General features: G+C 43.3%; 2 protein-coding genes and 1 long non-coding RNA gene across 7 annotated transcripts in view; 2 read left to right on the forward strand and 1 right to left on the reverse strand.

Annotated features, from left to right (window-relative positions):
• The window catches only part of LOC308079380 (ras-related protein Rap-1b), a 323,403-nt gene that overhangs the window by 63,927 nt on the left and 231,976 nt on the right, over positions 1 to 27,500 (forward strand). The window lies entirely within an intron of this gene.
• LOC308079382 overlaps positions 1 to 27,500 on the forward strand; it is a 292,916-nt gene that overhangs the window by 33,440 nt on the left and 231,976 nt on the right. The window lies entirely within an intron of this gene.
• Positions 2,765 to 27,500, reverse strand: part of shank3b (SH3 and multiple ankyrin repeat domains 3b) — a 52,228-nt gene continuing 27,492 nt past the window's right edge. The window contains exons 17-27 of one of the 5 annotated variants that reach the window (XM_080420823.1): positions 27,375 to 27,499; positions 24,620 to 24,752; positions 23,656 to 23,736; positions 23,344 to 23,361; positions 21,019 to 21,149; positions 20,679 to 20,763; positions 19,415 to 19,972; positions 14,652 to 14,945; positions 11,390 to 12,482; positions 11,093 to 11,122; positions 2,765 to 7,707 (exon numbers count right to left, since the gene is read on the reverse strand). In XM_080420823.1, coding sequence (XP_080276949.1) covers positions 7,104 to 7,707; positions 11,093 to 11,122; positions 11,390 to 12,482; positions 14,652 to 14,945; positions 19,415 to 19,972; positions 20,679 to 20,763; positions 21,019 to 21,149; positions 23,344 to 23,361; positions 23,656 to 23,736; positions 24,620 to 24,752; positions 27,375 to 27,499 — 3,152 coding nt within the window. In that variant the 3' untranslated portion in view covers positions 2,765 to 7,103. Of the gene's footprint in view, positions 7,708 to 11,074; positions 11,123 to 11,389; positions 12,483 to 14,651; positions 14,946 to 19,414; positions 19,973 to 20,678; positions 20,764 to 21,018; positions 21,150 to 23,343; positions 23,362 to 23,655; positions 23,746 to 24,619; positions 24,753 to 27,374; position 27,500 lie in introns of all 5 variants that reach the window. The other 4 variants (XM_080420822.1, XM_080420826.1, XM_080420825.1 and 1 more) reach the window with 4 other exon arrangements.

Below are 27,500 nucleotides of genomic sequence, written 5' to 3' on the forward strand. Positions count from 1 at the left end.
CCAGACCACAGAAAATCCACTGAATGTTCAAAGTTCAGATTTTTTGGGTGCAATTGAGGTAATAAAACCCCCAAAAAAACATAAAAATTAATGTCATAGAACCTTTAAACTCATATTAACTGATATACTGATTTGTAACTTATGTATGAGTGAGCAGACACACCCTATTACACAGGCACATTTCCTTATAATGACCAATAATGACAACTTAGTCAGGGGATATTAGCAGAAAAACGTCCAATCTTGGAATAAATTCCTTACCAAAAAGAATCTTCACCAATGTGTTTGTAAAGGTGTCTAGTAAAACATCTCACAAAGACTGAAATGCAGTTTCCCTAGGATAAGTTGTGACAGCTGCTGAAAGTTGGGGTACTTGGGGAAAAATAATCAAATTTTAATTGTGTTTTAAGTAGCATGTGAGGGGTCAAACTAGGGTGTTTTTATGATTCTGAATCCATTGCAAGCATTTGTTTTGCACCAAAACCACTCCTTGGGCTAAAAACAGCCCAATCTCAATGGGCTTTTTACACAAAAAGTATACCTGGAAAAGGATGGCTATGGCCGTTTTTAGCCCAAGGAGTGGTTTTGGAGCAAAACAAATGCTTGCAATGGATTCAGAATCATAAAAACACCCTAGTTTGACCACAGAATAAAAATTTGATCTTTTTCCCGCATAAGGTTATGGTGGGTACCCCAACTTTCAGGACCGTCACAAATTCCCCTAGGGAAACTGCATTTCAGTCTTTGTGAGATGTGTTACTAGACACCTTTACACCCTTACACATTGGTGAAGATTTTTTTTGGTAAGGAATTTATTCCAAGATTTTTTAAATATCCCCTGACTATAAGGCAATCCGGTACACTTCCCCTTCTCCTTCATGTGCACAACACGTCTGGATCAGACCACAGCCACATTCTGGTTGGCTGCCACTCAGTGGTGTAAAGTAACTAAGTACATTTACTCAAGTACTGTACTTAAGTACACTTTTGAGGATTTTTTACTTTACTGGAGTATTTCCCATTTACAATAATTTTACTTCTACTCCACTACATCTCACTTTAGCCCTATTTTATGCATAAGCTATTTGAAAATAGCAGATCTACGAGCTTTTTACTTTTAACAGAGTGCTTATAAATGATGGTATTGATTAAGTAAAAAATTACCACTGCTGCCACTCAACCATCGCCTCAAACCAACTATCGCCTCGAACTTTCCTCTACCTTTTCGCAATAGAGGCTATACGCGTGACATCATCGTACCCGAAAGTAATGCGGGAACGCCTACTGAGTGGCAAAAAAATACTTTCTGGCCTGACAGCCCATACATCCAAACAGAAGAGTCCAATCTGATTATATTAAACGACGTTAAACTCACCAACATGGCAGCTACTAGTGATGAGCGGGCCGACCCGTAACCCGCGGGTCCCGCGGGTTGGTCGAGTCAGGATTTCAGAGGCAATTATGCGGGTCAGCCGCTCTCACACGCAAAAAAAAATAAAAACATGCTTGTTTATTTAGCCCATGACTATGTTGTGCTACTGTAGACATTTAAAGCGACTTTGGGTACTTGAAAGAGCGCTACTGTATATAAATCTGAGCTATTATGATGATGATTATCTTTTTTTCCCCACCGCGGGTCGTGGGCGGGTTGAGCCATAGATTTATATATGGAATATTGAATTATCCTCTTTCTATCTGCAAAGTTTTTGTTTCATACATTTCAATACATTCTGTGCAGGTGATTATTTTTCATCATCATCATTATAAGTTTGGAAGCGCTCGTTTTCAACGCAACGTCCTTGCTGCCTCCTGCATTATGTGCAATTCAGAAACAGGTGGTACTGTACGCAGTGGTGGAAAAAGTACTCAAATGTTTTACCCAAGTAAAAGTATCAATACTGCAAAGTAGAAGTACTCTGTTACAAGGAAAAGTCCGGAATGCTAAATGTTTTCACAACTTTTCACAAATTTTGAAATACTTTTAAAAATAGCAAAAATAGCCAATCGACAAGGTCACAATGCATTGCGTTGTGAGATTGTAGATCCATTTCAATCCATAAGTGATCATTGTAATGTTCCAGCTGTATCCAACCAACTTTCATTTTGAGTTGCAATTAACCACAAATCATGTGATTTGGTTTGATTGGGCAGCGTCCAAAGCCCCCCCCCCCCCTGCTCATCGTGTTCTGAGTGATGATAATGAAAACCAAGTGCTGCCCACTTCATTCTGTGCTGTTGCATTACGATTCACAACATAATCAGGACAAACTCTTTCCTCTTTTACTTCAACTGTTACAGGTCTTGTGTGTGTGCCAGTGTGTCGGTCACAGACAGTCCAGATGTGTTTCTCTGTAGTAAACTAAACTAACTAAACTAATTTCAGAACGCCACTTTTTACAATCAAGATCAACATTTCCATGAATCTAGGTGGGAATGATCCCCCCCCCCCCATCTGATTCAGGGTCTGTGGTTGTCTCTCCTGGAGGTTACAGTGGTTACCCAGAGTCCCAGACCCAAACTATAACACAGTTAGGGGTTTGACACGGTTATAAATGAGTTGGGTAGGAGGTGGGCTGGGTTAAGGCTAGACTAGATTGTGCTGGAATAAAGTAGGATGTGGCGTGATGATCACCCAGCAGTAACACACAATGAAAACCACCATTGCTTTTACGTCTAGTTATAGCCTGCTAATTAATATAACACAAATGGATGAAGTCAATCATTTAATAATAAAACGTAACAAAGAATGAGTCAATAATTTAATATGAATAATAAAAGGCAAGATAAATTATCTGGGGAGAAAAGATTTATGAACATCAAACAATAATGGTTCTTTCTGATCAACTCAATGGCCCAATATGATCAGCAGGTACAGTAGATGAGAAGCGGTGGTTGCCCACCCCTGCTATATAAACCAATGACAGTATCCAGGGTGGTCTGGTAGATCCATCAACATAACGTTGCTGTCGGGCAGAAACCTTGTAAATCTCCATATTTCAACCTTTTATGTTTTCACTTTCTTCATCAATTAATGCCCTATACTTAATTGTACAAATATCGTGCAAAAGTAGTGGAAAATTGACAATCTACAAGCTTGTGCTGTAGATCGGCTTTAGAAAATAGTTTAGAAATAGTTTAGAAATGTTTTGAAAGTTAAAGTGTTAAGTGTGTCTGTTGGTTTTTATAAATATTGAACCAATGAAAAGTATAAGAGCTTGTGACCAAATAACTATGGATCCATTTGGAACACAGCTTATTTTTCTCCATTTCCTGACAGTTTTGGATTTCCACCCGACAGCGATATGAGTTGTTAACAGAACTTCACCAGTGACACTTCCTTATGGCTCGGAGGAGACTGGCTCCGTCTTATTTGCAACAAAGCTCCCTACACAGGTGTGCCAAACACTGTATATGACAGAGAGGAAAAAACTCCTGTTTGTAGTTATTAGGAAGTTCACAGGGCTGTGATTGATTCAATCAGAGTTTAGTGAAAATAATACGTATTGTAGATAATGCAGATACTGTAGGCATAACCAAGTATTAAGTATGAAGTATATTAGTAATGTTGTTGAGAGTTAAGGTCAGGTTTTAAATGTAAGGTATATATAAGGTTATAGTTAAGATCAGGAGATAAAGGACCATACCGGTGGTCTGGCATGTTTAGCCCATGTGACTCACTATTACAGTAAGTAATAGTTGTAAATATCAGTACTTTATTTGTTTTTTGGTTTTTACTGCGACGTATATCAGCTATTGTCACTATTTTTGAAGAATTCAAATGTTTTGAAATGTCAAACTTTTAATACAAAAATACATTTATATTAAAAAGAAAATGTACTTTTGAATACTTGAGTATTCTTTAAAAGGATGTACTTTTGAATACTTAAGTATTTTTAAAAGCACAAGCATAGGTCATAAACATTGTGCAGTTTTGTCAGTTGTGTTTTAAGGCATATTTTTTTTATTCAAATGTCCATGACTTATTAACAGCACTCAATCATGCAGGTTATGTCAGTAACATGTTGATTATGGAGAAAACGTAAACTAAAACAAAATAAAGCTATTAGTGGGGAAATGGTCCATATATTTATGTTCGATATGGCTGGAGCAGTGAACAGACATGTATTTATACCGGTATGGTCCTCTAAACTTAGGTCTTAAGTGCAAGGTACTGTAGATATAAAAGGTTATAGTTAAGGGTACCTATAAGGTCATTTCTGTACAGATGGCTTAAGAGAATTAGCACCTTCTCCCATCAGCCCTCAATACACAGGTTAGAACCCGGAGCGGTGAAAGGGACATTTCACCCAAAATCCATTTGAATTTTATAATCCATTTGAACTGTATTTTGTCTTACGCTCCACAGGCACTGATTCTCCAAGAGGGATTTCACTCTAGTAGTCTATAATGCAATATACTGTATTTATTATCCATTTATTAATACAACCTGTAGTTCATTCTATATGTATTTTCTACTGTATGTGGTATTACAGTTTGGACTTCATTTTAAATTTATGATCTATGTACTGTACAGTCTACAGTGGTTAATTCTTAATTATGTTGTAATATTTAGTTTATTTTAAGTCACTGTACTAAGTATATAAACCAGGGCAAGTTTTTTACACACTTGGGATGTGACAAATAAATGATACAAAAATTGCCGGCGAGTATTTTGCATCAAAACTATTCATAATATGAATAGTTTTGCCTTTACTTGTGGTAACAAATTGACCTTGTTTCGTATACAAATTGTGTTTAATTATTATACAAATTGTGTTGCTTTATATGTAGACTGCACATAACTGTAGTCCAGGGTTTTCAGAGGGTGGCATACCTGTTCCTGGAGTATGTAAGACTTAGTTCATGGGCAGAGAACATCAAATGTGTTTTTGGTGAAATGTCACTTTTAAAGCTCTCCCTGAAACAGACACATCAAACAGAAATCAGCCAATCACAACAAAGTCATCATTGACAAATCATCTTGAATTCAAAATCAGTGGCAAATCATACGAATTCCAAAACATCTAGCAAAACTACCTTTGAGTGAATCCAATTCATTGTCAAATCATACCGAATTCACAATCACCAGCAAGCTATAAACAGAAAATCATCACATTGTAATGACTTATTTAGAAGCTCAGAATAATCTGAATCGTCAACTGAACCCAAGTCAAATCTTTCAGGAGAGATTAGAAAATGGTTCTAAAGAGAGAGAGGGAGAACGCACCACTAATACAGTTCACTATACCCCACTGCTGTTGTGATGGTGAGAACGGCCCTCCTCATAATTAAAGATCTCAGCCCAGACAAACGCGCAAATGATCAGCACACCAAACTAGGAGAAAACTATGCTATAAGGGCCACCCACACCAAGTACAAAAACCATTATGATAAAAACGTGAGCATCCATGAACGATCGTTCTGTAAACATGTTGAACATGTGTTGAATATGATACGATGTCCTGTAAATTGGGATCGATTTTTAATGGCTGTCAAGTATTTCTATCGTTCATCGACTCGCTCTGAAAGCGATACCAACGATATTAGCGTCGTTATTGTTATTGTATTGTTGACTCCACCATCCACTTTAGTTAGAACGACATAATGTACGCTTATAGTTATAGTTATTGTACTTGGTGTGGGCAACCCTATAAACAGTGTCCTCTCGATGCTAAAACAATGTGTTGGAGCTACATGGCTTCATCAGGCTGACACGTCGGTGAATTAATAGAAACTACAATACGTAACAGAAGAACTAGTCAATGTTGTTGTTTTTTTTACATTGATAAAACAGTGTATTATTCATTGTGTTTTCCAAAGATCTCCTTCTGTCCGTTATGTGATGTCATAAGCCATACTGACCCCCTCCATGCCGGTTTCATTCAGCAGGGGACGCAGAATGGTGCATATTAAAATAATCATACAATTAAAGGAACGCAAATCAGCTCTCATCAACTTATTGTCGTCCAATGAGACGCCTTCAAGCAAGAATAAAAACGATCAAGAATCAAGAAATTAAGAATCAGAAAGTAGCAATTGTGTAATTATTCGTGGTTTGTGAATAATGAACGCTGACACTTTAGCAGACAGTCGGTCACGCTGCTCCTCGTCATTTTCCGGTTACAACAGCAAGTTGATCAAAGCTGATTGGACAATACCGTGGCCCCATCAAAGTTAATTAGGCTCAGTTTGTCAATAAAAAGATACAAAGTGAATTCATTCATTGATATACAAAGTATATTCTACTGCCTCGGATTCTACAATGGTCAGAGGTCGAGAGGTCAGAAATTAAGCCTAACTTATACTCTGACGTGCGACACTGTCGTGCGCCGAAAATAGCAGACCTACAAGCTCACGTCGAGAGCTTGCAGGTCCGCTATCGTCAAAACATCTTTGAAAGAAAAGTGAAAAATGTGGAACGTGTTTTTGTCCCTTTTTGTCCCTGGCACAAAATAGTTTCAGATGGGGGTCCGCGGCTAAATACATAATTGATGTATTCGAGGTCCTTGATATGAAAAAGTTTGGGAAAGTATGAAAATATTTTGTGCTAGGGACAGCCATAAAAGATTTGCGTTGTTTAACCCATTAAGGCCTGAGACAGATTGTACACATGTCTTCTAAATCCTAACAGTTTTCTGAAAATACTTATGTTTCTATATCAGTGGTGCTCAAACTTTTTCATGTCAAGGACCCCCAAAATGATATGTAGTTGGCCGCGGACCCCCATCTCAAAACATTTTGTTCCAGGGAGCCCCAGAAGCAAAGATTTGAGTTACAAATGTTCGCTTAAAAAATATATATATTCAAAGATTAGCAAAGGTCACGATAAAAAAAAAAATAGCAGATCTACAAGCTCGTAGCTATGAGCTTGTATATCTGCTATTTTTGAATAGCCAAAGAAATCCTAAAATGACGCGTTCCCGGTCTTAATGGGTAAAAAAAGATTCAACATTTTTCACATTTCTTTTCAAAGATCGTTTTGAAAACAGCAGACCTTGTAGACGGGCTATATTTCCGACACATGAGACGCGGTCGCGCGACGAGAGTACGAATCGGGGCTTTTTACGAGGTCAGGCGTTAGGATGTCGAAGGAGGCGAGTGGGTCAGGCGGAGCCGTCCAACAGCTGTCTCAGAGCGCGCTCGATGTTGATGCGGTGTCCCAGCCGCGTGACGCCCAGCTCGGAGTAGTCGTCTTTGGTGAGTGCCGGCAGGTGCGAGCCCTCGATCTCGTGCTCCTGGAACCGCTGTCGGTGCTCCGCCAGCCCCACGCTCTCCAACCAGTCGCCCACGTCGTACTTGCTCCACAGGTTCAGAGGTCGCTGCCTGAAGGGCCGCAGCGCCAGCAGGGGGCCCCCCAGCACGGGGGAGGGGCAGGGGGACGCGTGGGGGGACGGGGAGGGCGAGCGGGAGCGTGTCCGGGCGCTTGCGCTCCTCATGACGAAGCGGACCTCCTTGGGCTCCGTCGGCAGGCTGAGGCTGGACGACTTCTGCATGGTCAGGCCACGCCCGTGGCGCACCTCTGACCTGTCGGAGCAATGCGAGGAGGAGGGGGAGGAGCCCCCCAGTCCCATGGGCCTATCGATGCAGGGTGAAGGGGAAGGGGAGGGGCTTCGGCGGGTGACTGGATAGCGACATCCCGGTCTGACAGTGTAGCTGGTGTATCCTCTCTGGGAGATGGTGTGTAGCTCGCCGAGACTGGAGAACAGCCTAGAAGATTAATCACAAGGTTAATTACTTAATTAACTACTAATTAACTACTAACTACTTAATTTACTACTTAACTGACTTTCTAACTAATAACCAACCAACTACGTGACTCCATGAATTGAGTACATGAAGACCCCAATTGAAACAAGCCAGTGCGTCTTTTCTGGGCTTTTAGTTGACCTTGTATTGTGAACTGTACTTTCATGTGCTTTTTTCTCTGCAAACTTCTAAATAAAGTATTCAATCAATCAATCAATCAAAACTAGTGCCAGCCCAATATGGGAGTTCTGAGACTGATATCGACACCGATTTTAGAGGGGGGCCATTAATTGACAATAGTAATACTAAGCCTTACCGAGTCATGTGGCCTATAGGGCAGGGGCCTATCTCCTGTTTCTGTAGCGTGAGCAGTGGTGGAAAGTAACTAAGTACATGCACTCAAGTACTGTACTTAAGTACAATTTTGAGGTATTTGTACTTTACTTGAGTATTTCCAATGTCCAATACTTTTACTTCTACTCCACTACATCTCAGAGGGAAATATTGTACTTTTACTCCACTACATTTGTTTGAAAACTTTAGTTACTAGTTACTTTGCAGATATAAATTATTACATTATAAAACATACATTAACCACTTTAGTCCTATTTTATGCTTAGGCTATTTGAAAATAGCCGATCTACAAGCTCACAACGCGTCGCATCGCGACGCGTTGTGAGCTTGTAGATCTGCTATTTTCTAACATTTCAGTACTTTTACTTTTGGTACTTTAAGTACATTTGATACCAATACTTTTATACTTTTACTCAAGTAAATTTTGAATACCAGACTTTTACTTGTAACAGAGTACTTCTACATTGCAGTATTGATACTTTTACTTAAGTAAAACATTTGAGTACTTTTTCCACCACTGAGCGTGAGGCGGTTTGATGTACATCCAACAGCCATGATATACAAGTGCACTCCTGAACATGACGCTAGTACGTCACAGGGACCCCCCCAATCCAACCCTTGATGCTGAGTGCCAAGCAGGGAGGCATTGGGTCCCATTTTATAGTGCTCGGTATGACCCGGTCGGGGAATTGAACCCCGACCTCCCGATCTCAGGGAGGACACTCTGTACTGCCAATAGGACGGTTCAACAATGTCTTTGTGAGCTGGAATGACATTTTCTGTGCAATGATTTTGCACTGATATAACTATATGGTACTCAATAATGTAACATTATACTACTATAATATACAGTAAAGTTTTTTATCTTGTCAACCAATTTTAGAAATTAAAACTGAGTAAATAAATAATGCATAACTAGAAATACCACATTGCATTGTATGCCTCTGTCAAGCAGTTGCCGTTTACACCCGTGTCTGTCTAGACTCATATTATACTGTATGTAGTGAATAAAGACTTTTTTTTTATCCCACGATTTTGTAACCCCATTTTTTACACCCAGTGCCAATTGGCTATGTAATCCTGGGCACTACCTTCCCTCTGCCAACCTAGGGAGGCCAGGGCCGAGCTCATGCCGCCTTCAATGCATGAGAGCCAACTGACCTTCTTATCACCTGACAGGGGAGAGTGAATAAAGACTTTAAAGGAATTTAATGAATGTGCTTTGAGAGGTCACAGTGAACTTGAACTTTGACTGCTAATAAGTCTATCCTTGAGTCCAAGTGGACATTGGTGCCAAATGTTGTGAAATTCCCTCGAGACGTTCCTGAGATATCACGTTCAAAACGTTACGAAATTAGGTTACAGTGACATCAACTTTTGACCAGCTACTTCTAACCAGTTCATTCTTGAGTTCAAGTGGACATTTGTGCCAAATGTGATGAAATTCCCTCAAGATTGGGATGTACGGACGTATGGACGTATGGACGGACATACCTGTACATACTTACAGAAGGACGGACATAAGAAAACATAATGCCTGGTCAAATGGCTATGGCTAACAGCTGGTTCAGTTTAGATATGACATTACATGTCAATCATGTATTGGGTTTCATGGTGTAGTGGTAGCATCAATGGTTTGTAATTAAAGGAGTAGTTCACCCAGATAATTACTTATTTTCTATCAATTACACACCCCATGAAGCATTGAATTCATGGAGATTTTAAGCCAATAATTTGATGACTGGCGGAAAGATGCTAATGTGTCCTGTAGGAGACACAAAGAGTCTCCTTTGAGTCTCCTACCGGATAGACAGCCGGTCATAACATTTTGGTTTAGGAATGTGACAAAAACAAAAAAATCTCCATGAATTCAATGCGTCATGGGGTGTGTAATTGATAGAAAATAAGTAATTTTTTGGGTGAACTACTCCTTTAAAGGTTTCTTGGTTTGATTCTCACTAGTGAAATATGCTTTTGCTAATTAATTTAAGGTTAGGCACAGTTAGTATGGTTACGTTCAGGTGGGGTTAAGGTAAGAATGGGGAGGGCATTCAGCTTGGAACTGGCTTTTAAAATGGATACACACGTAGAACGTTTTTCAATGACTAAAACTCCAATGAACATATATTGGTCCTACATATTGGCATTGGTCCTTGACTACCGACTACTATTTCGTGGTTGGGTGGGACAATGGCGCACTGCGAGGCAGTGAGGGGTCTAGACCTTTGACAGTTTCCGACACATGTATTAAAGATACCTGATACCAACAGATTTCATGAAGATCGGACAGGCCCTCATTCATTTACCGGCTAGGCCTGTCACAATTATTACATAATCGCCTAATCACAATTATTTGAGATAATCGCAATTATTTTTGCATAATCGTCATAATCGTTTCCAAATTTAAAAAATCCCAAAATAGCAGAAATAACAGATCAACAAGCTTTCAATGCGTCACTTCGTGACATATTTGTTGTGCGAGTAATGCACAAAACTTAAAATGTACAATTTAAGGATTTAGCAGATCGATCTTCCAATTTCAAATCCAAAGGTGAAAATGTTATGTCTCTACCATTTATCATCTTGAATTTGCTAAATCGTGGCAGAAGGATAAGAAGAGCTTTAACTTACCCATAAAGTAACTAATTAAGAAAGCATTTAATTAACTAAATACAACTAAATGTAACCACTAACTGTGAAGTTTAACCCTGACCATCAGCGGATTGAACTGACTGTGGATGTCCAATCAGAGATCACATCACCTCTGTTATGATGCAGTGATTGGATGATGGTAGTCATGGTAATGAAAGTTGTTTAAATGTTTTTCTGTTTCTATGTTAGATGCAGCAGTCAGAAATTAGTTCCTCCTGTTTGTAGGGTAGTATATAAATTAGGAGGCAGTTTAAGATTAAGTCATACTGTAGGTTAGTTAATAACTGCTGGTAATTTATTAGTTAAAATCAGGAATGTTTACCCAGGAGTCAAAACCTACGATTTACTCTCTCCACTGTCATCCACACTCCTACAATGACAAAAAGGACAAGTACAAACTGTTACCAAACAATACAAACACACGCACGCACGCATCTTAATACAGTATAACTAACACATGTGCATGTGGTTACAAGTAGCAGTGCCTGAAGCTAATAAGTGAAATATCTCCCCCTGGACAGGATTCCCTCTTGAAAGAGTGGCAGAAGTTTGTACAGGTAGTGTTTGGTAGTATTATAGACGTAGCTTGTAGTATTTGTTAGTATTAGTTTGTAGTATTATTATAGTTTCAGTGTACCTGGCTCCACCCACCGGTGACCTACGACCCGGGTCCAGAGGGGTTGGCTCCTCCCCGAGAGAGTGACTGTCTTTGTTCAGCAGCTGCAGCCGATTGGCCAGATCCAGACCAGACCCCGCCCTGCTCGTCAGATCCAGAGCTGAGCCCGTCCCCTGGGCACCTCCCCCTTCCTCGCCTGGCTCCTCCCCCCACAGCTTGGACCTCCTCTGAAACAGATAGCGGTTAGGCTGCTGGGAGGCGAAGCAGGAGGCGGAGCCAGATGAGGATGAGGGGAGGAGCTCACTGTCCGACGACTGCTTCATCAGGGGATCCCTGAGCGACGACCGGCCTCGTCCAATCGGGGAGCGGAGGCGGGGTTTGAGGACCGACGGGGAGGTGGGACCCGGCGCGGGCGGCGAAGTCGGGGGAGGGCCGAGGGGCGGAGCCAGGGTGATGGAGGGAGGCAGCGAGGAGGAGGCGTCCTCCGCCCCCTCCACGCCCCCCTCGCCCCCTCGCCGAGGCAACAGGGTGAGGGAGGGCGGGGGGGAAGCGAAGGAAAGGGGCGGAGACACCAGGCCGATCCTGCGAAGCTCCTCCCTCGTCTCCTCGTCGCTGGACGACAGCAGCGCTGGGGGGAGGGTCACCGTGTAAGCGCCGCTCTCCTCCTCCGAGCTGCCGACCGTCAGGCTTCGCCGCCTGTCAATCAGAGCAGACTGGCCCTCGTTGGCCAGAGCCGGAAGAGGGGCGGGTCTCCAGCGCTCGGGGGAGGGGGCGGTCGACGACGTCATGCCCCCCTCCGTCTCCGGGCGCTCCACCACCTGTCCGTCGGGGAAAAGGGGCGGGGTCACACGCTTGTGCCTCAGCTCGGGGCTGGTCTGGGGGGTGGTGCGCTTGCTGCGCTGCTCGGGGCTGGTCTGGGGCGTGGGACGCTTGGATCGGGGCTCGGGGCTGCCCTGAGGGGTGGGGGCAGGGGTGCGTTTGTGTCTGCCGTCGGGGCTGACCAGCGGGGTGGGCGTGGCAGACGTGTGCTTGGAGCGGGGCTCGGGGCTCGGCGATCGGGCCGTGAGCGCTCGCTCTCGTGCGGCGAGAGCCAAGGCGAGAGGTGAGGAGGGATCTGGGAACAAGAAACACAGAGAAGAGAAGAGGAGAAAAGAAGAGAAGAGATTTATTCTAGAGCAGGGGTCTTCAACAGGGGCTCCAGGACCCCTAGGGGGTCCTCAGAGTTACTACAGGGGGGCCGCCAAATCTTTGTGTGATAGGATCATGTTTTTTTTACATTAACCACTTCAACCCTAGCATACCTATTCTGAGTGGAACATTAGCCAAAAATAGCAGATCTACAAGCTTGTAGATCTGCTATTTTTGGCAACAAGGTTTGGTGTAGAGGGAAAGAAGAGCAGACTAAGTATTGACGGTTCAAGTGGTTAAATGTCTGAAAATACACATTAATCCAACACTGCTGTCAAACATGTCTATGAAGCTGTGTAAGAAATCTATGATTTTGAGTAATTTGCAACATAATGTTATACAATTTGTAGTGGGGGTCCCTGCTTCATCTCTCTCAGTTAAGGGGTCCTTGGCCTGAAAACGTTGCAGAGATTGATTATTTTCGGCAATCCAGTATACTGTAGTCGAATGGACTTCAATAATAATAACAGATTTCGATCTATCTATAAATTCTAGGAATCTCTATAGCCAAATTCCAATGCTCATACTTTGCCTCCTCGCCTCCTCCGTCCACAGCATGCCTGTGTTACTGTGAAGTTGGTGACTTCACCGAACGCACACTTGCAATACATGGCCTGATTACCACTGTGTTTAACTATGTTAATAAACAAACAGCAGTGATTTATGTTTTGAACATTGACTTTATGGGAAATCCACAAGATGGCCACATATTTCAGCAGGTCACCAATTTCACCATAACACTGCCATGCTGGTGTTATGCACCAGCTCAATGGCCTTGTGGTTAGAGTGCCTGCCCTGAGACTGGGACGAGGTCGGGGGTTTGATTCCCAGGGTCATACCATTATAAAAAACGGGGCCCAATGCCTCCCTCGCCATGCTCTACACATGGCGCCGAGCAGGAGACCTGATGACGAATGCCTCCCTGCTTGACACTCATCATCAAGGGTTGGATTGAGGGTAAGTCCCTGCAACATACTAGTAGGGCTGTCACGATTACAAATTTAAGTTGACGATTACTTGTCATACAAATAATTGCGATTAACGATTTAATTGTATTTTTGGCATTGAACACTGGAACATATGAATAAAATGTTCAGATTGCCTAAGGCTTCATAATAAAAAAAAATACTTAAATATACAAATAAATAAATGAAATATTTAATGATTTTATACTTTCAATAAATGTAAAAATAGCGGAAATAGCTGAACTACTGTACAAGCACAACAGGTTGTAAGCTTGCAGATCTGCTATTTCTATTTATTTATTTTTACGATTATACCGATAATGCAAAATAATTGTGATAATCGCAAATAATTGCGATTAGACGACTATGTAATAATTGTGACAGGCCTTTATACAGTACTAGCTAGTAACTAGTTTCATGTCCGGCTCATGGCTGGGGGATGTCTCACGCTACAGAAGCAGGAGATAAGCTCCTGTTTCCTTTGGGCCACATGGCTCGGCAAAGTTAACTATTTTTTTTTACCGCCTGTGGGTCTGTCTTTTTATGCCTAAGTATTGAGTTCCCCGAACTATTCCAAGTTGGTGCGCCGTAGATGATTAATGCCTCCAGGTACTCAAGTAAATGCACGTGGCTTAAAGCTAAATTCATAGTTCCATGAAAACACATAGCCTGCTAGCCTAACTATAGTAGCTGGCTGATTAGCATAAATGGACATTTCTAAAATATATTTTAAAGATATTTAAAAATACATTTCTGTGAACTCTGACTGGTCAAATACCCTTCAATCCGAAGAGCAGGTGTCAGCTTCCTCTTCACAACTTTTAGCAGGTGTAATTACTGACAGTTTACAGTATGTTGTAGCGTTCCAAGATTGTGGAAGAGATAGGCTGGCTTGAGACAATTACAGTATGCTACCATAAGGTGGCAGGCTAAACCTTACCAATGTGTAGTAGATACTCTGTGTAAAATCAAATTAAATGGTAAATGGTGCATTTACAAAGTGCCTTAATCCAAAGCACTTTATAATGTGTATGTGTGTATGCATTCACCCATTAATTTTAACCACTTTAAACCTATGTGGGCAAATACATATGAATTTGGGGACATTGAAAAAAGTTTGCTATACGTACCCAGTGGTTTTCCAGTCAGTGGGTGGAGGAAGGTGTGTGGGGTGGGGGAGGGGGAGAGCACGCGAGCAGGGGGCGGGAGCTCGCCCAGATCGTCCATGGAATGACTCAGGGTAAGGAGGGGGGGCGGGGCGTGATTATCCGACCCCGCCCCCTCCACGGACAGGAAGAGCGAGGCTCGGCGGCCGTGGACCCGAGCGCGCTCAGAGAGCACCTGCTGCTGGTACAGCTCCGCCCTGCTGGGGCTGGTGTCCCCGCCCACAGTTGACCCGCCTTCTTGTTCTTTGGAACCGCTCCCTAAAGACCAGAAAGGAAAAAGGAGTCAGAAGGTTCTTCTTGACTACAAGAACTAAGTGAATGTTGAACCGTGCCGTGCCGTGTTAACACATTTCACAGGTTGTAGTTTGTTTCTATACGTTACAGCTTTGTTTCAGATAATGTTGAGATAAATATGCTCCGCCAGGTCAGGTAGGTTAATGTGGGGCCAGCAATGTTCGGAATTCAGTCATTATATTAGCCTGGTATCCAGCCTGCTTCGCTACGTTCGGCGGACTTTTTTTTCTCTCTTCGCTTCTCAGTCTGGAAAGCCTCCTATCTCCAAGGGAGGCGGGACATGCCACAAGCTTCGAATCGAACCTGGGGCTTCTGATTGGTCTGTGGTGCGGGGCGGGACCAAAAAAACAGTGTGATCGTTGTGATTCGTCATTCGTTTGAACAACATCCAATCAGCAACGACGTTGCCCAACGTAACATATGTAGTTCCAGTGTAGTTCTGCAAAACCTCCCAATGGGAGGCTTTCCAGACTGAGAAGCGAAGAGAGAAAAAAAAGTCCGCCGAACGTAGCGAAGCAGGCTGGATCCCAGGCTATCATTATATAGAGGTGAATGGAATTTGAGGGATTAATGTTGATGAAGTTATTGAGAGAACCTTATAAGTGTATCCACTGCATTCATTCAGTTACATTTCACCGCTGCCACAATCATTATGCTTGATTGCCTTATTTCTCATCATCAGCAAATGCCAGCAGTCATTACTATCGATGCCACTGTCCTGACATCCACTAAAAAATGCAAAGACAAGCCCCTACACAGCGGACCCGAGGGAGCAAAGAGCTGCATAAGCACAGCAGCTCTCTAGCAGCAAATTGTTGCTGTCGGACAGAAACCTTGTATGTCCAAAACTGTTACTTTTCAGGGAATGGGAAAAAAATTAACGGATACTATGTAGTACGTACTATTAAGTCACAAGCTCTTGTTAATACTTTGCATTGGTTAAATATTTATAAACCCCACAGACACATTTAACCACACTTAACACAAAAATAGCACCGCAACGCCTTGTGAGCTCAGCTATTTTTGCTACTTTTGCGTGACACTCTTCTACGATGAAGTGGGGCATTAAAAACTTCTAAACATAATGGAGATACAAGGTTTCTGCCCAACAGCAACGGAATGCATTATACACAAAGGTTGGCAGGAAACAGTACAGGTCCCATGCTGCCCACGTCAGCAATGATCTTCTCAAACGCCTCCAATTCCAATCCGACAGAGAGTGCACACAGCAGCATGCAGATTGGCTGGCACCTCACTGGTATTCTTTTACATTCTGTGCAGGCATACAGGAGAAGGTCCGGTCCATGGCCTCAGTCATGGATTTGAGTCAATGTTTAGAAAAAACGCAATTGCACTCGATAAGAGTGTGCGATGCGATACGAAAGTGAGGACTAGCCAACACCAACTCGGGACTACATACCATCCACACCCTCCTGTCTAGCATCAGGGTCGTGAGCTCTGCAGTAGAGGTCTTCGGGTAAGCATGTTACCCGAAATACCCGGGATCCGACCCAGACCCGGCTCAGTCACGGGTCCATTCACAAGAAGTGACTCCGGGTCTAGGTCGGAACCGCTAACGTTTGTCTCGGGTCTCAGGGCTCAAACAGTGAACGGGTACACTAATACCCGAGTGGACCCGGCGATTAACGGCCACAGCTGTCAATCAGCCCCGCCCCCCCTTTTTTTCTCCTCCGTTCAGTGGGAGGCGAGCTGCTTCCTTGAGGTTAGAGTTCGGGGCAGTTATATCAAATATTGTTGATTAACTCATTGCCTGCCAATAACGCATATATGCGTTTTTTAGAATCCATCACTTGCCTGCCAATAACGCATTTATGCGTTTTTAGGGGGAAAAAAATAAATAAAGTTTTTTTTCGAAGATCTAGACTCCTATCCACTTCCTTGTTAACTTACGTAACATTTTGGTTAATGGTTCAAAATGGTAAAACAATCGAGTTGTCATAGCGTGTTGTTACCGGTATGCTCTGCAAAGCACAATGGAAACCCCAAAGCCGATTACAATGTTAAACAACAGAAATTAACGTGGATTATCGTTACAAATGAAGAAGGATTACACACATCTAAAGAACGTGGATTTATTTTTTATTTATAAACTGTCCAATGAGCATTGACTGGGATTCGGCTACTCCTCGGACTGGGGCCCATGACCCACCTTTCTCCCACCCATTTTGCCAGCCTAGGCTGGCTCAGGGTGGAAGACAGGGTTAAACAACTAAAAATGGGACTGGTCTTCAAAATTGTAAATGCAAATTTGCCCGATATGCCCCCTATTCCTGCATATCTGAGTAAATACCTCCAAAAGGTTAGCGACACCCACAGTCACAATACCAGAGGGAGCGTTAACAACAATTTGGTACCACCCACCCATAAAACAAACATGGGCAAATTCTCTCCTTCTACAGCACTGCCACCCAGGATTGGAATAGTCTAACCCCATCCCTCAAAAAATGCATTTCGCTGGGCTCATTTAAAAGAGCCTTAAAAACTCACCTTTCAGGAGGCCAAAAGAGAAGGTAGTACCATTTTCCCGTTAGACAGCCGACCCCCCCCCCCTTGTTCTTGTACACAAGATTTTTTTTTTTGTAATTTAATTTAATTTTTTGTTGTTGTACATAGTGTTATTTTTTGCTGGTTTTTTTTTATTGTTATTCGAACTGTGGTGCCACTATATATGTCTATGAATTGAATACCAAGGCCCTCATTGGAAACAAGACCGCAAGGTCTTTCATGAACGGACCTGTTAGACAAAGTATTTTAAATGTAACTGTGCTGTTTTACATTTTTTGCCTAATAAAATATTCAATCAATCAATTATTCAATCAATTATACATCACGTTATGACCAGGTGGGCATGAGGCTCGCAGTGCCAGCAGCAACCAGGGAGGCTACGTTTAGGTAAGAAAGTAACAAACACAAGTCTTATTTAACGCTGGACAACTTGTAGTAATAACGTTGGCTCGGGTCTATTCGGATCCGGGTAAAAATTTCACCGGTCCATTTGGGTACGGCTTCTTCATATTGGACCATAGCCCGGGTCCATTCGGTTCCGGGTAAGATTTTCGCGGGTCCCTTTGTGTACGGGTTTTTATGTTGAACCTGTGAAGACCTCTACTCTGCAGTGTTTTTAGCTCCGCTGTCGCGCCACAGTGTGTCTACATGATGTGGCGCGCTTTCCCTTCCTAGCTGTACCTTGTGTTGTTCCGGGTGCCTAGCTGACACAGAGGCCAGCCAGCCCCATCCTATTTGATCTGTGCCTTTCTCTGTGCCTCGACTACTCCTCCAGCACCGTCCCGTCGGCAGTGACAATGGTTTTGTCCAAACAGAGTGCACGATGGAGTGCAACGACAGCTTAACAAACACATCAGTGAATTAATGAATGATGACAGAATCATTATGTCTCTGTGGACGCCTCAGTGATGAGACGACAGAGTGCTGTGAAGTGAAATGAGATTCAATTGCTTTGCTATTGTTTCACCTGTCACGATGACAATAATATTGCGTGATGTCAGAGCCTGTTCTGTATCTGTGAGACATGATTAAGTCCTATACTAACTTGTGAAACTACAGTAGGGCCAGTATCTTAACCATTTTCAACCTGTTTTGTCCCCATTACGGGCATGTCATTATAGGCAAAAACCTATTTTTTTTTCAAATATTTTCAAAATGATCAATCATATTTCAAAAGTAGCATCACTATGCAATGTATTGTGAGATGCAGATAGGCTATTTTCGCTGTGTGACACCATCGTCGGACGAAGCATAAAATAGGGCGGTAAGAGTGGTTAAAATCACCTAGAGTTGAGGTGCACAGGGGTTAAGTGGGCCCAACAGGCTACAGTTCCTTCCAATTCCCAGACAGCCTCTCTAGCCACTTAGCTATGGCCGCAGCTATAAATCTAGGTGGCTACAGTGTGTGAAAGTAACTAAGTACATTTACTCAAGTACTGTACTTAAGTAAAGATTTGAGGTACTTTTACTTTACTGGAGCACTTCCAATTTTCAATACTTTTACTTCTACTCCACTTCATCACAGAGGCAAATATTGTACTTTTACTCCACTACAATTATTTGAGAACTTTAGTTACTAGTTACTTTGTAGATTTTGATTATCATTACAAAACATACATTAACCACTTCAGCCCTATGCATACTTAGGCTATTTGAAAATAGCCGATCTACAAGCTCACAACGCGCCGCTATGCGACGTGTTGTGAGCTTGTAGATCTGCTATTTTCAAAGCATTTTCATATATTTGGAAACTTTTAAATACCAGACTTTTACTTGTAGCAGAGTATTTCTACATTGCAGTATTGATACTTTTACTTGAGTACAAAATGTGAGTACTTTTTCCACCACTGGTTATCAGAGTGGAGTACTATCGTGTTATTGCATGAGCCAATCATCTGGCTCCTTACCTTCCTCCACAGGATGTTGTTTGAGCAGCGGTGACTTTCTCCTCTGGGGCTTACTGGGCGGAGCCTGCTGGCCCACGTTAGCGTACGGGTTTTCTATTGCTCTGCCTCTGCGACGCGACAGAGGGGAGTGGCCTTGGGCGGGGCTTGCGGGGTGAAGCGACAGAGTGGAGGTGTGCGTAGATGACGGGTGTGTGGGCGGCGTCTCCGCGGGCACGTGTGGCGTCGGCGAATCCTGCAGGATGATCATCGACCTCGCCTTCCTCTGTCGCTCGGCGTGGGCATGGCTTCTGGACGGCGAATCGCACAGCTCGTGGAGCTGTGCTCCAGGTTTGAAGCTGGAGCGGTTCAGACCCTCCCCTCTGGCCGGGGGAGGCGGGGGGAGGAAGGAGGGAGGCGGTCCGGAGTCCAGGAGGTAGAGGGAGGAAGACGAGGGGGAGGCGGGAGGAGGGGGAGGGGCCATCTGAGGGGGCGGGGGGATGAAGCTGTCCGTCAAGGAGGAGCTCCGGGGAAACCGGTTTTCGCCAATCAGAGCGGAGATCCTGTCATCGTCTGGTGTTCCTGACAACATAAAATAAACATCATGTTTAATGCCTTATATTCATGAATGAATATAGATTGTATTGATCATGTGTAATACCATATATTCATGAATGAATATAGATTGTATTGATCATGTGTAATACTATATATTCATGAATGAATATAGATTGTATTGATCATGTGTAATACCTTATATTCATGAATGAATAGATTGTATTGATCATGTGTAAAACCTTATATTCATAAATACATATAGATTGTTTTGTTCATGTTAATACCTTATAATCATAATTGAATATCGATTGTAATATTCATGTGTAATACATTATATTCATAAATGAATAGAGATTGTATTGTATCATGTAATCTATCTTATTTTCAGGTATCGATATAGATTTTACAGATCATTTGTCATACCGTATTATATTATTACTGCTTTTTGAGTATTTGCAACACTTCCAATTTGACTTTAGATTTCCTTTTTGTCCATATAATATTTGACTGTGCTATTTGGTATGATTACATATGATGCAGTAAAAAGCATTTACATGGGGTAGAATGATCATCATATTAGGTCCCACAGTATTGTGTGTCTGTGTGCGTCTGTGTGTGCGTGTGTGCGCGTGCGTGTGCGTGTGCGTGCGTGCGTGCGTGCGTGCGTGCGTGCGTGCGTGCGTGCGTGTGTGTGTGTGTGTGTGTGTATGTGTGTGTGTATGTGTGTTACCAAATGACTTGGTTCTAGACATTCCTCTTGGCACAGTGTTCTCTAGAGCTGGTGGAACCGCCAGACCCTGGCGCTCAAACAGAGACTACAAACACACACGCACGCACGCACGCACGCACGCACGCACGCACGCACGCACGCGCGCGCGCGCACACACACACACACACACACACACACACACACACACACACACACACACACACACACACACACACACACACACACACACACACACACACACACACACACACACACACACACATTTCAGACAATGAGTTTGAGAGCCATTGATAAACGATTAGCCGCTGCTGGGTTCTGACTGGCTTTGTACTGGACTTACATTGATCTCAGCCTGCGTGATGCGTCGGCTGGTCGGTCGCTGTTTGACCGTCGCTGCTTTAAAATCAGCCTCTTTGTGGCGGGGCCTCATGACCACCTCCTGTGTTCCTGCCAGCATCTCATCCAGTTTCTCTGGTGAGAAAAAAATGTATGAATAAATTATATACAGCTCTTTATTGATTACATACACTCTTCACTTGTCAGGTGAAAAGAAGCAGCTGGTACTTTAAGTACCATGCGCACTTCAGGAAGCTGACGAGCTGAAACGGTCACGATGGCCATGGGACTTTCATTTAAAAAACAATATCTTTAGTATCTTTATATGCATCATGCGTCGTTCCTGTGTTAATTCACGCTGTTGAAACTCAGCGGCGGCAGCTTTTGTAAGCGAGGTCCGAAAACTGCTAATTGTTGTTTGTGATCGATACGCGAGGTAGACGCACGCGGACACGCACCTCTGTGCATGTGCGGGCGTGCGTACACCTTCAGAGCTAGTGGAGCTGCGCTCCACCGGCAGTACAGTACACCCCCGCTCATATCCCACAATAAAAAGATGGACTGCGCTGATTTTTCTGGAGAAGGTTGAGTTGAGTTGGCCATACCTCGTGGGCTGTAGTGATAGGGATTCTCATCAGTCTTTGCACTAAAAGGTTTCGCGTCGGAGCTGTTGTGATCGATGACACAGCTTGTTTTTCCGAAAACACACACAAACACACACACACAAAGTAAGTCCGCGGCTCTGTTTCGAAGTGACACACAAACACACATAAGTTGACGCTGAAGAAATCAAATAAAGCAGCGCAATTTGCCAGCAAGTAAAGAATGTTAAGTGAAGAAAGATAAAGTGTTGCTGTTTGACTCTGCGTGTCCGATGGCGCAGTGTTTTTTCCCGTAATCGCATGCCTTTATACAGTCTGTTTGGACAACAGACTGTATCACTTAGACTTACTGCCGAAAGAACTGAAGTTGTGTCCTTCTCTCGCTCTGTATCTCTGTCTCTGTGTGAGACACACACATACACACACACACTCAAGCACACACTCGGAGACACACACACACACACACACTGGGCGCATTGTCATTGAAATGCATCGAGCCGACGTGCCGCTGTGGAAAGGTTTGTGGATTGTCGCGGGCGCAAACGCTTATTTGGTGGGTTGGGTCGAAGCGAGACACAAACGCACACACACACACACACTGCGTTAGTACTGCCTGACAAAACAGAGTTTGGGGGAGGAGGAGTAATGACTTTTCAAGTCACACACACACACACACACACACACACACTTGAAGTCCATGCTGAAGTAATGAAAGTAAGTAGCGCAATTTCTTAGCATGTAAAGAAGGCAACCAAATTCAATAATATGCTGTTGCTGCTGCAGAAGTGATGTCCAGTCCGACCGTTTTTCCGCGAACAGCGTATCCGTCTCTCCACGCATGCGCTGTGTAACTGCAAAAGTATGCGCCCTATTGAGCATGCGCAATAGGGACCAAAATGGTTATTGCGCAAAATGGTTGCGCAATAATGGAGTTGCATACAAACTGTACATCGTGTAAGTACATTAACGGTGCGGAAAGGAGCTAATGCTATAGCCAGAGCACTGAGCAATATTTGTGCAAAGTGTGGACTCAGTTGGAGCACTGGTGTGCTGTGAGACCCTCCCCAACGCTGACTGTGAACTCAATGGGTCTGGTGGCAGATTCTGGTAGAAAGATATGTGTCTTTGTAAAGTATGGTCACAATCATTTTAAATTTGATGATACAGTAGGGTATAATTCTAAGGCTCGCCGAAAAAGTGTCTTCAAAGCGGGTCTGTAGAAACCAATGGGTGACGTCACCGTTCCCTTCGTCCATATTTTTTTACAGTCTATGATTGCCACATCTAAATCAAATGGCCCCATAGCTGTGTTTACCATACTTAAGTGTCTAGCTCGCTTCTGTATGTACATACATACTATGAACTACAGACAACATTGTTGTTTCATCAACACCATCAATGAAAACAATGTAATTATCAAAAATGTCAACCATGTCAATGTCAACATCACAAACATCAACAACGACATCAACAACAATGTCAACATCAACATCAATAACAACAATGTTAACAATAAAACATTAACAATTTCGACGTCAACAACGTCAACGCCAACAATGTCATCATCAACAACAACAAAAACAACATCAACAATTTTGACATCAACAACGTCAACGGCAACAATGTCATCAACAACATAAAAAACAACAATGTCAACATCAACAACGTCGATTAACAATGTCAACATAAACACCAACACCACAGCCAAAGTCAGAACAAACACTCACCAAATCGTCTTCTTCTGGCTGCTCAGACAAAATTATTGACCGTTAATGTCAGTTTGAGTTTGTGTACAATCAAATCAATCAACTATTAGTTCTTTAAGTTCAATACTCTGTCAGCTTGTTCAGTATAAATTCATGTTAATAGGTGAATAGTTGAGTCAAACCGAATCAGATGCTTCAGTTTTAATTTCTACTTTTGCGTGCGTGCGTGCGTGCGTGCGTGCGTGCGTGCGTGCGTGCGTGCGTGCGTGCGTGCGTGCGTGCGTGCGTGCGTGCGTGCGTGCGTGCAAGATCAGATCTTCCGTGTGTTTTTACCTATGTCCTCCAGGTCGGCGGTCATGGATTTGGAGCGCAGCGTCAACGATGTGCTCGGTGCTCTCTTTGGAGGGGGCGGGGCTAAAACAACTTTAACCAATCACATCACGCAGCATGGATAGAGGAAACACAAAGCATACTGTATATACAAGTTATACAACTGACTGACGTACAAGGATTGAAAGGTTGAAGGTCATATCGGACAGCTCAACAGCTAGAGTATTATCTATTATTATTATAAACGATGTGTAGAGAGACATTTCATACATAGGATAAGGCTCAACTGTGCCTGCACCAACATCTCTTGTTCTACGTGTCTCCATATTTCCTTCACCTTTGACATTGGGCAGCCTACTGATCATTCTCTCCAAGTGTCATTAAAGGCAGACTAGGTAGCTTTTCAGATCTGTGTGTGTACACACACTCCCCCCCCTCCCCTCTCTGACAGGTATCAAAGTGATTGCTGTCTTTGATGCATTCATTGATTAGAGAGAGCACTAACGAGTTTGACACTTTTATGGCCCAATCTATCAACTCAGTGCACAACCCCTTTGAAGTTCAACAGGGTCAATTAAGAGCACCGGCCTCTCCCCCCACAGACTTTTCAGTCCCTGCAAAGGGATGAATGTCAATATAAACAGTAGAATGTCAACATAAACAGTGGAACAAAACCAAAATATAGCCAGAGGATGTGTCTTTCTGCAGTAAAACACACCAGCATAATTATATAGTGGATGATAGAGGGAAAAAATGCAATATATATATATATCAAATTTAGGCTCAAAGTTACCTAGTCTGCCTTGAAATCTGCCCGTCTGTTCTCAAGTTATCTTGCCAACAAACAAACCAACAATTAAACAAACAAACATACAGGTACGAATGGTACGCGCACACACGCACACGCACACACACACACACACACACACACACACACACACACACACACACACACACACACACACACCTTTCTTCCTCAGCAGGTTGGCATCCGTCTTTCGGGAAACTGAGACAACTTTCATTAGCAGACGACTTCCTCCCTGACGAATCAACGTCACCACCTGTCTGTGACCCACCTTCACCACATCACACCCATTCACCTGAGACACACACACACACACACACACACACACACACACACACACACACACACACACACACGCACACACACACTTTAATTTAATTATTTGAGTACACATTCATAAAGTACATTATAAGGGCCAACATCTTTTTCAGTTGCTTCTGATGTCCTACAGTATACACTGGAAATAACATGTGTCTCAGTGCATGAATCCATACAAGTTCAGCATGTACAGAATGTAAACAACACATATGAACATATTCACACAACCTGCTCATCGGGGGCAATTAGGGGTCCATCGTCTTACTCAAGGACACTTTGACACCAACTCTGGGGGAGCCTGGGATCGAACTGTGAACCTCACGGTTCCCATCCGGCCGCTCTACCAGCCACTCTACCCCTGAGCCACTGCCGCCCCTGATGTTACATACAACTTTTAAAAAAAATCTAAATGGCTGACACACATGCAATGCAAAGAGTCTACTATAACTGGAACAGTAATTGCAGTAGTATAGTTATTATTAATTTGATCTGCTCCAGTGGACCTCCAGTAATGCAAAGTGCATCTAACACTCCCACTTCAGTAAAAGGGCCTGAGGATGCAGTCACACACCGAACTTTGATTCTGCCTATGCGGGCGGATTCTGACAATGCTTTTCAATGGGAACGGAGTGGTTTGTTGCCATTCGAGGATTTTCCGCAAAAAAAAAACGCTCCTGCGATGTTTTGACCATGAATCCACGCATTTGCATTGACAAAGCATTGGCAGATTCCGCCCAAGAGGTAAAATAAAAGTGCGGTGTGACCGTGCCCTGAAGGAGTAGCTTTGCGATCCTTGTTTTCCTTGAAAAGTTAGGTCTATTAAAAACTCAGAATCTCCAGGAGGTATGCCAGTGTTTTTTTTTAATAGATCTAAAGAGCTCATTAAAAACACTGCATATCTTCCTCTGATCTGAAATATGGATGGAGCATTTTGAACAAATCTCATTGGCCAGGGATTAAGTAGAGCTATGAGATACTGCTTTTACTGTTTTTCCAAAATGTTGTTTACACTCCTTTTAACCACGTGAACACTAGTGTCCCTGTTTCCTGGGCATGTCATAATAGGCGAATATTTGGCAAAAGAAAAGGGCAAAGAAAAAAAAAGAAGCCTGGTTTTCCTCAGATATCTCTGAGATACTAGGCTAGGGACATCATGTGGAGTAAAAGCACATGCTCCAGGGTTAGGTTCCGACTGGCAATACTTTCAACAGCTAATTAGCTGTTGAAAGTATTGCCAGTCTGAACCTAACCCTGAAGCATGTGCTTTACTCCATTATGATGTCCCCAGCTCAGAGATATCTGAGGGAGACCAAGCGTTCTTTATCCTGTTTCTTAAAAGGAGTGTGCTGTGGGCGCTGGGGGGCGTGTTCTCTCCTCCGCGTCATCAGTGCCCATAACCTAGGTGGGGTTGGCGAAAGGGCCTTTCTGTGTGGCGTTTGCATGTTCTCCCCATGTCCCCTAGGCCTAGGTTAGGTACCCTCGCAAAAAAATTTTTTACTGCCTCCCCTGGTCAGCCGAGGCGCCTGATGGAGGGGAAAGGAACTGGTTGGAATAACGTGTACCTTCCACGCGCTACGTCCTACCGGGGAAACTCCCCCCTGTCAAATGATAAGAAGCGGCCTGCTCACTCCTCATGCATTGAAGGAAGCATGAGCTCAGTTCTGGGCTCTCCCTAGGCTGGCAGAGGGAGAGTAGTGCCCAGGATTACATAGACAATTGGCACTGGGTGAAAAAATGGGTTACAAAATCGTGGGATACAAATTTTAAGAAAAGTAAATAAAAAAGGAGTGTGCTTATCTGCTTCAGTTCACATGAAACCTGGCACATGAACTTCTATTCATAGGCCAATGTTCGGCAAAAATAGACAAACATTTATCGACAGTAACAGATCTCACAGTGCGTCTGTGACGCATTGTTGCACGCATTTTTTATCCGTTATTTGATAGTCACAGTGGAGAGAAAAAGTAAATGTGGAGAAAGTGCAGGGCAGTGTCCAGCAATAATGGTCCGGCCGGTAATCAAACCGGGGACTTGATCAGGGCATTTCGAGCCCATATGGTACCACGTTCTGGCTATATGGGTCGCCCCATTATGAGACATTTTATGTAAAACTAGGGCCATTCACAGACTCCCCTGCTGCTACTGTGGTCGTACGGGTAGAGCCGTCCGATCCCGGGCTCCCCCAGAGTTAGAGTCGAAGTGTCCTTGAGCAAGATGCTGAACCCCTAATTGCTCCCGATGAGCAGGTTGGTGCCTGCATTGTTTCCTCCGCCATCGGTGTATGAATGGGTGAATGTAATGCACAATCTATGTGAAGCGCTTTGGATAAAAGCGCCATATAAATGCACCATTGACCATTTTGTTATTTCTGCTGTCAATCAAATAATCTAAAGTTAATAGCAACTCTGATACAAACGTTGCATCACGACACATTGTGAGCTCTTCTCCTCCTCTCCTCTCCTCACAGTCCTCTGCTATGATTAGCCTACATTATTAGCACATTATTAATATTATGAATTATTATTATTATTTCGTCATTTGCTCTCCGAGTTATGGACAGACGGACACACAGAGATTTGGTGAATGATAGAATGATTACCTCTATGAGGAAGTCTCCAGTCCGTAGCCCCGCCCTCCAGGCCACGCCCCCCTGGTCAACAGACTCCAGGTACTGCAGGGCGGGAAACGCAGGCGTCGGGGCGAACTCCTCTATGGGCGTCTCAGC

The sequence above is a fragment of the Gymnoscopelus braueri genome (genome assembly GCF_963280865.1).
Source record: "Gymnoscopelus braueri genome assembly, chromosome: 23".
NCBI lineage: Eukaryota > Metazoa > Chordata > Actinopteri > Myctophiformes > Myctophidae > Gymnoscopelus > Gymnoscopelus braueri.